The 12,558-nt window shown below is 38.7% G+C and overlaps 1 protein-coding gene across 1 annotated transcript in view; it reads left to right on the plus strand.

Moving 5' to 3' along the window:
- Positions 1–9,762, plus strand: part of LOC140235752 (uncharacterized) — a gene marked incomplete at its 5' end in the record, with an annotated part of 41,969 nt that extends 32,207 nt beyond the window's left edge. Inside the window, 8 exons of the mRNA XM_072315765.1 lie at positions 3,857–3,923; positions 4,407–4,492; positions 5,106–5,226; positions 6,350–6,391; positions 6,975–7,073; positions 7,814–7,958; positions 8,956–9,071; positions 9,694–9,762. Of these exons, the coding sequence (XP_072171866.1) occupies positions 3,857–3,923; positions 4,407–4,492; positions 5,106–5,226; positions 6,350–6,391; positions 6,975–7,073; positions 7,814–7,958; positions 8,956–9,071; positions 9,694–9,762 (745 nt within the window). The remainder of the gene's footprint in view (positions 1–3,856; positions 3,924–4,406; positions 4,493–5,105; positions 5,227–6,349; positions 6,392–6,974; positions 7,074–7,813; positions 7,959–8,955; positions 9,072–9,693) is intronic.
- Positions 9,763–12,558: the final 2,796 nt, after the last annotated feature.

A 12,558-nucleotide genomic window follows, 5' to 3' on the forward strand; every position in this document is an offset into this window, starting at 1 on the left:
GTCTAGGATATACCCTTACGAAAAAGTCCTGTGGTACTCCTGTGGTAATTACCACAGGACGGTACCACAGGACAGTACCACAGGAAAGTACCACAGGACAGTACCACAGGACAGTACCACAGGAATTGTCCTGTGGTATTTTGGGACATACCACAGGACAGTACCACAGGAATTCCTGTGGTATTTTGGGACGTACCACAGGGCAGTACCACAGGAAAGTACCACAGGACCAGTACCACAGGACAGTACCACAGGAATTCCTGTGGTATTTTGGGACGTACCACAGGGCAGTACCACAGGAATTCCTGTGGTATTTTGGGACGTACCACAGGGCAGTACCACAGGACTAGTACCACAGAACAGTACCACAGGAACTGTCCTGTGGTATTTTGGGACAGTACCACAGGACAGTACCACAGGTCGATCATTACCACACAGCATTACCACAGGGCAGTACCACACAGCATTTCCATGGTACCACAGGAGAGTACCACACAGGATAGATCGAGAAAAAAAAATCTGGGAGAATTGTAGCCACATTTCAAGGAATATTTCTGATAGGTGAGTGATGGATTTTAGGACAAACATGGCCCTACTTAATAACCTGTCCTACTCCTAACATATAACCTCAAACGAAAGTCTAATGGCCAAGTGCCAATCTAGTCCTATAATAGATATATATAGTCATATTCTATTCCTAGGTAGCCATCGACCCTCTCAGTACATATATATATGGCCGTCTATCCGTAAAGCATTAAGGCATGGTTACTAACTCGATTATACTTTATTATCAAGATATGAAATTACACTTTCATAACAATATCTATGATATTGGGAATAACATAACATAATTAGACAATCTTTCATAAAGTTCAAAGTAAGTTCCATCATTAATACTTTGACTTTTTAAGTCATATATGTATTTCCTAAAATCTAGAGTGCTTTTTATGAATATTCATGAGCTATGTAAAAATTTGTACCACAGGAGTACCACAGGAGTACCACAGGAGTACCACAGGAGTGCCACAGAAGTCCTTATGAAATTTCTCATGCTTTACATCAGCACTTTCACTAAATAGGTAATACTGTAGGAGTATAGGACAGGATAGGTAATGGCAAATCAATTGTTATAATTCACAGCATAACTCATCTATCAATTTATTGAGGAATATTAATATGTGCTTTTTTGTTTGTATATTTGTTATAAATTTCAGTTGATTCTGCCTTATTACAATTTTCCTGTGTGGTACTCCTGTGTGGTACTGCTGTTTGATATTCTCCTGATGTGATAGTCCTCTGGTATAAAATGTTAAGAAAAAAAAAATATCCTGTAGCATTTTTCTGTGGTACTTACGAATTTTATTTGCTGTGTGGTACTTCTGTGTGGAATAGCACCATATTATGATTTTCCTGTGGGATTTTGGACAGTTCCTGTGGTACTCTCCTGGTATACATCGAAAATTACCACAGGAATTCCTGTCGTACTGTCCTGTGGTACGTCCCAAAATTCCACAGGACAATTCGTGTGGTACTGTCCTGTGGTACGTCCCAAAATACCACAGGACAAGTCATGTGGTACTGTCCTGTGGTACTATCCTGTGGTACTTTCCTGTGGTATTGTCTTGTGGTACTGCCCTGTGGTACTGTCCTGTGGTACGTCCCAAAATACCACAGGACAAGTCGTGTGGTACTGTCCTGTGGTACTATCCTGTGGTACTGTCCTGTGGTACGTCCCAAATTACCACAGAACAAGTCGTGTGGTACTGTACTGTGGTACTATCCTGTGGTACTGTCCTGTGGTACTACCCTGCGGTACGTCCCAAAATACCACAGGACAAGTCGTGTGGTACTGTCCTGTGGTACTATCCTGTGGTACTTTCCTGTGGTACTGTCCTGTGGTACTGCCCTGTGGTATTGTCCTGTGGTACTGCCCTGTGGTACTGTCCTGTGGTACGTCCCAAAAATACCACAGGACAAGTCGTGAGGTACTGTCCTGTGGTAATATCCTGTGGTACTGTCCTGTGGTATGTCCCAAAATACCACAGGACAAGTCGTGTGGTACTGTCCTGTGGTACTTTCCTGTGGTACTGCCCTGTGGTACTTTCCTGTGGTACTGTCCTGTGGTACGTCCCAAAATACCACAGGACGAGTCGTGTGGTACTGTCCTGTGGTACTATCCTGTGGTACTGTCCTGTGGTACTGTCCTGTGGTACTGCCCTGTGGTACGTCCCAAAATACCACAGGACAAGTCGTGTGGTACTGTCCTGTGGTACTATCCTGTGGTACTTTCCTGTGGTACTGTCCTGTGGTACTGTCCTGTGGTACGTCCCAAAATACCACAGGACAAGTCGTGAGGTACTGTCCTGTGGTACTGTCCTGTGGTACGTCCCAAAATACCACAGGACAATTCCTGTGGTACTGTCCTGTGGTACTATCCTGTGGTACTTTCCTGTGGTACTGTCCTGTGGAACTGCCCTGTGATACTGTCCTGTGGTACGTCCTAAAATACCACAGAACAAGTCGTGTGGTACTGTCCTGTGGTACTATCCTGTGGTACTTTCCTGTTGTACTCTCCTGTGGTACGTCCCAAAATACCACAGGACAATTCATGTGGTACTGTCCTGTGGTACTGTTGTGTGGTATACATCCCAAAATACCACAGGACAATTTGTGTGTATACTGTCTTGTGGTACTGTCCTGTGGAACTTTCCTGTGGTAATGTCCTGTGGTACTGCCCTGTGGTACATCCCAGAGTACCACACGATCCTGTGACACAGTACCACACAGTTCCTGTGTTAACATATATTTGTGTGGTACATTGTGTGGTACCAACCAGTACCACAGGGAGTACCACATGAGCCTGTAAAACAGTACCACACAGTTCCTGTGGTAACATTTATTTATGTGGTACATTGTGTGGTACTGACAAGTACTACAGGGAGTACCCTACAAGCCTGTGGTACAGTACCACACAGTTCCTGTGGTAACATTACAAGTGTGTGGTACATTGTGTGGTACCGACAAGTACCACAGGGAGTACCACAGGACTTTTTTGTTAGGGTAAAAGCAATATGTACTTTTTATTATCACAGCAGTAGAAACACATACAATATTTTTGTACCAATACCACAGTTTTGGTGATTTTTACATCTGACATTCGAATATACAGCAAGGGGAAAAATGAAAGTGGACCTAAAGATATTGTTTGACCTGCAGGAGTACCACAAATAACACTCGGGGACTGGGTCGCATACTAGCAAATGGTGACGAACGGAACCATTTCGATTGGGAACCATTTATAGGTGCTCATCGGAACCATTTTGCGAGAACCATCTGATGAGAACCATTTTGGAGCCGACGAGAACCATTTGAGAACCTTTTTTTCTTAGAGTGTAGTGTCCACTATTTTCTAACTGACCATGAGATTACTCCATCACATTTGTCCATAGTCTGTGCAGTGTATATGAGAGCACAATAACATGTACAAGATGAAAGTGATGTTTGCGCTGGATTGGGGGCCGATTTAGTGCTTCTTCATGAATTTGAATACAGTGGTCAATGAGGAATCTATCTTAATGTTCATCTATCTGAAGAATTTTGCAACTGATCATCAATTTGAATATCTGAAGAATAGTCGGCAAATACGATACGCTCTTTCGTGGCATCCGCTCTCTGTATACGCTCTTTCGTGACAAAACAAAGGAACAAAAACAAAAACATAAGTTAACTTACAGCCTGATTACAAAATAATTATCGAATTGTTAGAAACGAAGAGAGTTGATTTTTTTTTAACGAATTTGTCATCACAGCTGCTGTTAGTGATGAATCATGTCTTCTCAATTCTAATTTTCGTCAGATGTTGGCCGACTTTTGAGAAGGGACTAAGCTGGTCTTTTGCTGGACCTGTTGCTGTCGTTATATTGGTGAGTTTCTATGAGGTTTGCAATGTTTTAAATTTTAAAAAAAAAGTAATGTGTCTCAAACCTTTCAACACAAAACTCTCAATTTAAGTCAATTCATGGCGTCGCGTTTACTTTTTTTTTGGCAGTATGTGTATATCCTTTTTGATGTCCTTGATGGTTGAATAAAGAAAGTGGCACGTCATGATTAACCTGTCAAAAATTTCATTTCGTTAACTTCCGCAAAACAATATGTCAGTCGCATGCGTTGGGGCGATCCACTTTTCATATTGTTAGCTCGCAACAAAATTAAGAGGCGATGCGCTGAATTTTGAAAGTAATGAATTTGTTTCTACATTGACAACACTGCGTCGTGTAAAGTTAGCGTAACGCTTTCTCTTCTACTTATTTGGATTGCATACATAAACTTTGTTTCTTCTCTCTTCTCTTCCTCCTTCTTCTTCTTCTCCTTCTCCTTCTTCTTTTCTTGTTCTTCTCCACTCGCAGATGAATTTCATTATCCTATTCATGGTGGTTCGCATTATAGTGGCGTCAGCTGCAGCCGTGAAGACAGACAACTTTGAACACATCAAGTGAGTACAATTTTTGCATTTAGTCCACGCCAGTCAGTGTTAACCGACCCTCTTCTTTTACTGTAGTTACGAAGTAATATTGTCTGAAGAAAACTAAATCAACGCAAATTGTACAATATTGGCTGCGCTCGCCACTTCAAAAAAAAGTGTATTGTTCGGCAAAAGTGCAAAAAATGATGACGGCCTTGGATAGTGTCAGACCATAGTATCAAACTGCAAAGATTTTTTTTTTCTTCAAAGTAGATACGTGACAATATAGACATATGTATTGGTTAGGAGGGGTTGGACACCAGAATATATCGCCTGCTCCAAGATCATCTTGCATAACTCCAAGCCGAAGGCAATAATGGGTTTCACGACGAACACCCTCGTACAAATTGTACAAAGTACGGTATGGCACGGTCCACGCATCAAATTTTCAAGTGGAGAAAATCGGTGGTAAGCGGGCAATTATACGCGTTCCTTGAGATTGTATTTTCCCACATAGGCACCTATTGTAGATTACAGTGAGAATGTTGAGGAATAACATTATTATGCATATACTGTATTTCTATGCTAGCGGGGATGTGTAACGTTGTTGCTTTTCGTTTGACTCCTCCTTGCGTGAACGAAGAGCTGGAGTGAAGGGAGCTCTCCTCCTCGTGCCGATCCTCGGTCTCAGCTGGGTCTTCGGCTTCCTGTCGCTGACCAATATCGTCTTCACCTACGTCTTCGTCATCGCCGTCGCGCTACAGGTATTATAAACTTAAATGGACTGCACCATAGGCGCGAAGTCAACCCTGCCACCTCCGCCATTGTCCCCCCGCGCACACCATCTTCTTTGCCCACCCCTGCTGCCTGCCGATATTTGAATTACGACACCCCATATACGAATTGATTCATCAAATCAACTAGACATTATTTACTGCCATTAAAAAACAAAACAAAACAAAACAAGAATGACTAATTTTAGTGCAAGTGCTGACGTTATTTGGAATACTTATGCTTACTTTAGAGAGCTTCTAATACAATGATAATATATCCATGTCGTTTCTGTAGTTTCTTTTTTTTTCAAAGTCTTTGTTATGAAAACGTATACGACCAACTGTAATGCCATAATCTTAGGGGACAACCTGAACCATAAACCCGACAAAAAAGGTAGTAATTATTATCGGTGGCCGAGGTACTTCTCTATCCTAGTCATTAGCATAAAGACTCATGACATAATAATCTGGAGTATATCAGGCAGTGCATACAATGGTGATATGATGACAAACTGCGAAACTTCGTGACAGTTTTTGGACAAAACTCATTCAAGTCTGTTATAGTTTGACCAGCTCTCTGAAGCACATCCTCAATAATTCCCTGTTCCATTTTCCACGTTCAGCGTGTAGGCATTTTCTTTCTTTTTTCTTTTTTCCTTTCATTCTTTCCATCTATTCTGTCAAGTCGTGTCATGTTGTTGTGTTTCTCCTGTTTTGTTTCGTCTTGTCGTAAATTGTTTTTTGTGATAAGTATTTGTAAATAAGTAATTCTTAAGTTTTTTGAGAGTTTTTTTGAGGTTCACAAGATACAATTGAGCTTGTTTTATAGTGAACCCCTCAATTCTTTTTTTTTTTCCTCAGCTGAAGCATAGCTTTGTATTTTTTGCCAGTATGCATTCTTGTGTTTATGTGTATCATTTATCTTTTGCAAAATCGAATGTTTATGTTTATGATGTAATTCCTGATTTTTTCTGTGTTATGTGTTGTTGGAAAAAGAAGAATGAAAATGAATGAATTGAATTGAACTGAACTGAATTGACTTGAATTGAATTGAATTGAATTGACTTGAATTGACCTTTCAACCTTCGTCGTTTTGTCATCTCCTGTTTTGCAGGGCATCCTCATCTTCCTGCTTTACTGCGTGTTTAATTCAGAGGTAAGTCAAATTCAATAATGAATATCAGGACTTTATCTTTTCTATCTTATGTGTCTGTTTGTTAAGAAAGCATTAAATTCATTGCTTTTGTTTTGACTTATTTTGTTTTGAAAAATGGCTCAAAAGGATTATGTTAAGAACTTGCAAGTAAAAGTAATAGTGTAAAGAAAGGAAGAGCTCTCACTTTTGAACAACCATGCAGGCAGACAAACATCACCAATCTTGTCTCCCTTGATTCAACTTTGATAAAATGTATATACTTGAAATAATATGAGTATATGAATACATGATCATGTATAGTCAATGGACTATCCAAATCATCAATACATATTTATCGAATAAACTATTTGATCGAAAACACAGTATATAATTACGTGAATGTTGTTGAAAGAGATGTGATTTTTCCAGCCTCTTACAGCAACAAGCAGCAGCAGCAAATTCCACATTTGGCAAATATCTATGTTTGAATCAAAGTGTCCGAGAAGTATTTATTACGTCACCAAAGAATTGACCAATCACCAAGTAGATTAAAACAATCTCTTTTCTCTCTCTCTCCAAACTGTGTGTGTGTGATCAAAATTAGGTGAGGGCAGCATTGAAGCGGAAGCGCGAGAAGCGAAAACTGAGACGGGGTGACGGGATAAGTACGGGGCCCACTCCTTCAACGACACGTTCCAAGGAGGTGAGAATGGAATGAAAGATAGCTAAGCAATGACATTACAAGAATATCATAGTAGTACTTGCCATATTAAATCTGTTTCTGTTATTGTATATAACCATATTCAAATCTTTGTTTCCTAGTTTACTTTCAGAAGATGAGGTCGTAAAACTAAGTAAAGAAGGATGACAAATCAGAATAAGAGAAAGGGAAAGGTGGACATACAGATATTCAGAAAGGAAGAAGAAAGTAGAAAACGGACATATTGTGTACAAAAATAAGACAGCGCTCCCAGTCTTTAATCTTAAGTCTTCTTTTGACATTTGTCTTTGTGTTATATAAAAAAGTCCTTTATAAATGATGAACGGATGATGAATAAGACATATAAAAAAGAGAAAATAATTACAACATGATTTACACATTACCAACTACTTGTTGGGTTTTTTAAGGTAATTTTACAGCCATTTCTATACTATGATCGAGGTATATATTTTTCTTTTTAGTAGTACGGCATTTTGCAATTAAGCAAGTAGAGACGTTAAAGTCAGAATAAAAAAAATCTTTCAACTCTTGTTAAAGATTCAACTGTATTAAGCGCTTTCATCCGTCTGTGATCAAAATAATGCGGACCTGTATAGATATTAATGATTTTAAGTTGCAAACATACATGACATAGCCAATGCATTGCCGAGGTTCTCGTTTGCAAACAAAACCGAAAACAAAGTGAAATTTCATCACATTTCATTTTCCTCACCTGGGTGCAGACGAATGAGACGTCGAGCACGTTCACCAGTCGGTTGTTGGAGAGGATGAAGCGACGGAAGTCGTCGGTGACGGGCAGGCGTTCGACGTCGCCTGTGGACACCATCCATCTCGTGGATCGGAGCGCCTACGCACACAGTACGAAAGGTTATTAACGCATTTCAACCACATGTTCATGGCAAACTTCACTTTCAATAAGTTTATACTCATAATGTTCATTCTTTTAAACTTATAAATACATAGGGAGATAGATGAAAAATACAGGGAGCTTATCTACCTTTATTATACACACACATACAGATACCCATATCCAGAGATTGATAACAAAAAGCGAGTTCGAATTTCATTTGCTTCTGACTCAAAGCATCAAAGTCTTATCAACGTCTTTGAATCTTACATAATCATCGTAAAGCTATGTGAATTCAAACTTTCTGAATTAATTGCTTTGCTTGATTGATTTGAATGTGTTTCCACTTTGTGTTCACAAAAACAAAATACAAAGTAATTGAGTTACAATTGTTATTACTATACAGTAACACTTTTTTTCCTTACAAAAATAATCGAAACAAATATTCTAATAATATATCATTTGCAACAAATGGTAGATAAGTAGTAAATAAGTAAATGAATAAATAAATGAATAAGTAGTAGACACAAGAATCCCCTCCATTTCCAACAATTTAGTTTCAATATACAGTCATAAAAGTCACAATGGTATATATCCGTTCAAATTATTTGAAGAGTTTGTTCGCAAAAACCGATAAGTTCATATTTGCCAAATGGAGATATTTGCGATTAAAGGTCAAGAAAATAACGAGAATAATAAGAAAGTTTTTGCTTCTTTTGACCATGACTTAAAAAATGTACCTTTATATGTTTTTGCGAACAAACTCTTCATTTCCTTTATCATAAATTTTGTATCGATTCTTTATGATTATGTACATAGGCCTAATTGTAATTACATTTTTGTTGGAAATGCGAAATGACATGAAAAGATCCATGCATATATATATATATATAATATCTTGCTATATTGATTATCTATATAGGCCCTATATACAATTGTATGTATTCTGATTAAAACACTCCAATTAGGATAATCTATAGTATGTAATATGACGTTTTCTTTACATCACCTGTCTAGACATTAAACTTATACACAAGCCGCGAGGAAGTACAGACTCAGGATCCAGTCAGAACCCAATTCACACCCCGAGGACACTGCCCTCTGACAGTATGGCCTCCATTCGAACTGAATCGGTAAGTCGAAAGATCGCAAGAAAAAGTCTGGATATAAAGGTTATGGCTTATCATTTCTAACTGTGCCTTCAGCGAAAGTAAGTGATTTTGCCAAAAAAAAAAAAATACGTAGACATCTAGATTTGATCATTTTCTCTAGTTTGTATTTATTTTGATGTATCACAATTTCTAACACACACACTTACGAGTCATAACAGGTATAACAGTCATAACAGGTATAGGCATCGTCGCCATGTATTCATGTAGGCCTACCGATGCAACGAGGCATGGTTGTTCGTATATTCCTCAAAGCCAAAACAAGATGGTACTTTCTATGTGCAGCATCAGATTTACACTGACCCTGTTCCGACCTCCGTATAATTACCAATTATCTACACCAAGAATAAATGGAGATTCGTATGTGATTACAAAAGTAGACATCTGACAGAATGACATTAAAAAAAAAAAAAAAAACTTGTCATCGTAGGAGACACGAGAAGATATCAGAATGCGCAGGTAAACTGTAAAATTAAGGGAATTCGGAATACCATATCAACCATTATTATTAATCAGTGATGTCATCTAATATCTGTGTGATAAGAGTATAATAGGTCTGATCCTTTTTCTTGAATCCCTCCAACAGCTGCTGGCCGATGAATACGTACCTCCACATACACCTACGTATGAGAACGAGATCCACGGCGTTCCATAGCTCACCCCACGACTGACAATCTTTGCGACAATCGACCAGGGTTTTCACTACCGTCTCACTGATGGTGGCTTCGTTTGCCAATTATATTCCAAAGCCAACCAATGCCTTCGACAATCCGACCAATTTTGGAAGAGAAGAAGAAGAAGAAAAAGAAGAAACACTTTTGCCAACATTGTTCGCCTGTGTATCGGTATTTTGTAAGTGTTTGTATAAAGTTGTATTCTAATTTATATGTTCACAAGATATTGTCACTTGAATTATCGATGCAAACGCATTGTGGAAATATCTCGAGGTTGCCTTAACGAGCTACGGATGACTTGTAATGAAAGGTGAATCGAGTAAAAACTGATTTGCCATATCGTTGGATAATCTTGTAGTGTTCGACGTCACTACCATTATCACGTCTCGTGCCACGTGACTCAAGAGACAAATCATCTGTCATTATTTGACAGGGGGATACAATCACATTGATTGATGCAGACAAGATGACGCTTAAATTTTTATATGTGATGATATTATCACTTTGTCTAATTTGCATTAATTGTTACCGGTGATCACAGTCTTGAAACTTTATGCCACGTTTAAAACTCGATGACTTTCATTGTCTGACTTCGATGTAACTTATTGTTGTTCTATTTGAGTGACTTGATTTGTTGGTTTTTAATCAAACTCATACGGAACACGAGTCGCTATGTCATTTTGTGTCTTTAGCCGCATTCTATGCGACTTTCGGTCGCACGACTGACCGACTTTGGATCCGAAATAAATCGTAATAGCCTCAAAATGAACACACTTCTTTATTACAGATCTAAAGTAGGTCAGTCGCGCGATCGAAAGTTGTACAGTGTGCGGCGGGCTTTACACACACAATGAAGTTGTGTTCTCCAGAAAACCACGTTAATAATCACGGCAAAGTATATAATGTTAATTTTGAAACAAGCAGACGGATAGTCTTGTAGCCGTGGACACCACAGCTTCTGCGGTGTGTAAATCTTTTAGACAGAGCCGATTAAAGAGAATGAATCGATAGCAGGAGCGATCATTATTTCGATTTAATATCTATGTTACCTATTATACATGCTGCGAGCTAACTGACCGGTAATGGGATCGATGCAAAACAATATTTTTTGATTAACCTCCTCACTGTGTGAAATATACTATGATAAATAATGCTGCAACTTGAATGGTGTCAGAATATAATACTCGTTATGTCTTCTTATTATTTTACTTCGGTCTAATTATTGCGGACATCTTGGAATATTGTCCGCACTTTATCATCATTGCTGGGATGCTCTCGTCATAAGTGTTTTTGTTTGTATGTTGTTGTTTTGTTTCTTAATTCGTCATGCAGTATAGGCCTACGCCGTTACCCTGCCCGGTCTTATAGTTCAGCACCTATAGTTCTGGCACTCGCCTTCAAAATAATGCGTCATAATGTCGATTAAAGCATGAAGCTACAAACCAAACTTGCAGCACCACGTCACAGGTAGCCGTAATCTACATTTTGTTTCTTCAAGATGACGGGTAATAATGATACGGGAAGAAGCGTCTTTGTCAGGCGAAGTATCGCATTTTACAAACATGCTGCGTTTCCTGATTTATTAAAGAAATTTAGTTGCTCTCTTTAACTTAATAATAATAATAATAATACATACAATTTCTATAGCGCCGTTCTCCACTTTGATGAAATGCTCAAGGCGCTTAATGATACTTATATACAATATTAACAGAACTGTAGATGTATAGGGGTCTTACGGCACAGCATGTCAGAACAAGGCAGCAGACCAGTATGGGGCAATCGCATCCCTGCGAGTTTCGGAGAGTGCCCTTTGGGACAATGGTATACTATTCATTGTTAGATAGCTGCATGCTATCTTGTGGAATAGATGACAGAAAGATTTCTGATCTTTTGAATAACGTTTTCTTTTTGTTAACTTTGGAAAATTTAGAGCGTGAAGGATTACATTGCGCCCCTTCCGAGATTACACACAAAGACAGAAAGAAAAAAAAAACGTCCAAGGCGACAAAAATAGGTAGATATAAATGAAAGTAAGTAAAATCCATGCCGTATAGACACGATGATGCTGACGGTGATGATGCTGGCGGCAATGATGCTATACTGTTGCCGTATAGTGGTGGTGGTGATGACTATGATGATCTACATTATTCCAAAGAAGATGATGACGAAAAAGATGAATGCGAACAGAGAAGAAAGCCAAAGACCGAGAAGGAGATGGAGCTGAAAAATTCGAAGAAAATTCGAGTTTTGTCGGTGATGCTATTGAAAATTCAGTTGCATGGTGTTTAGTGCCGGGAGTCATGATACAGATAGCATTGGTTGATAGTATAATAGTGACTTGAAATCATTACGACAAAAATAAATGTTAATTATATTCCATTCGCTGTTTCGATCCTTGTACGCTGTTTTCAGTGTTCGGCTGAGCGTCATCGAGAATACTTGCATGTATGATGATGATATTTTGTGTGTCACCAAATATCGGGTATTATAAGTTATATGCCTCTTCAACCATTGTTTACGGGAATAAGTCGTCTGTTTATGTGCTGTGCATTATATTTGTATGTATATTGGTGTAAAGGGTGTAAGGATTAACAAAATAATTAAGTAGCAGTCAGTTTCACGAAGCAGAATGAGGTACAGTATGTATCATTCGTTAAACTCATTGTTTTCACCAATGCGGTATAAGAGGAAGATGTTGTGTCGTCATAAATGCAATGTCGTCATACCCAGAGTGTGACCAATCGGGAATAAGATTTCACATGATGTATGTCCCTGTA

This window comes from Diadema setosum, chromosome 12 (assembly GCF_964275005.1).
Source record: "Diadema setosum chromosome 12, eeDiaSeto1, whole genome shotgun sequence".
In the NCBI taxonomy this organism is placed as follows: Eukaryota; Metazoa; Echinodermata; class Echinoidea; order Diadematoida; family Diadematidae; genus Diadema; species Diadema setosum.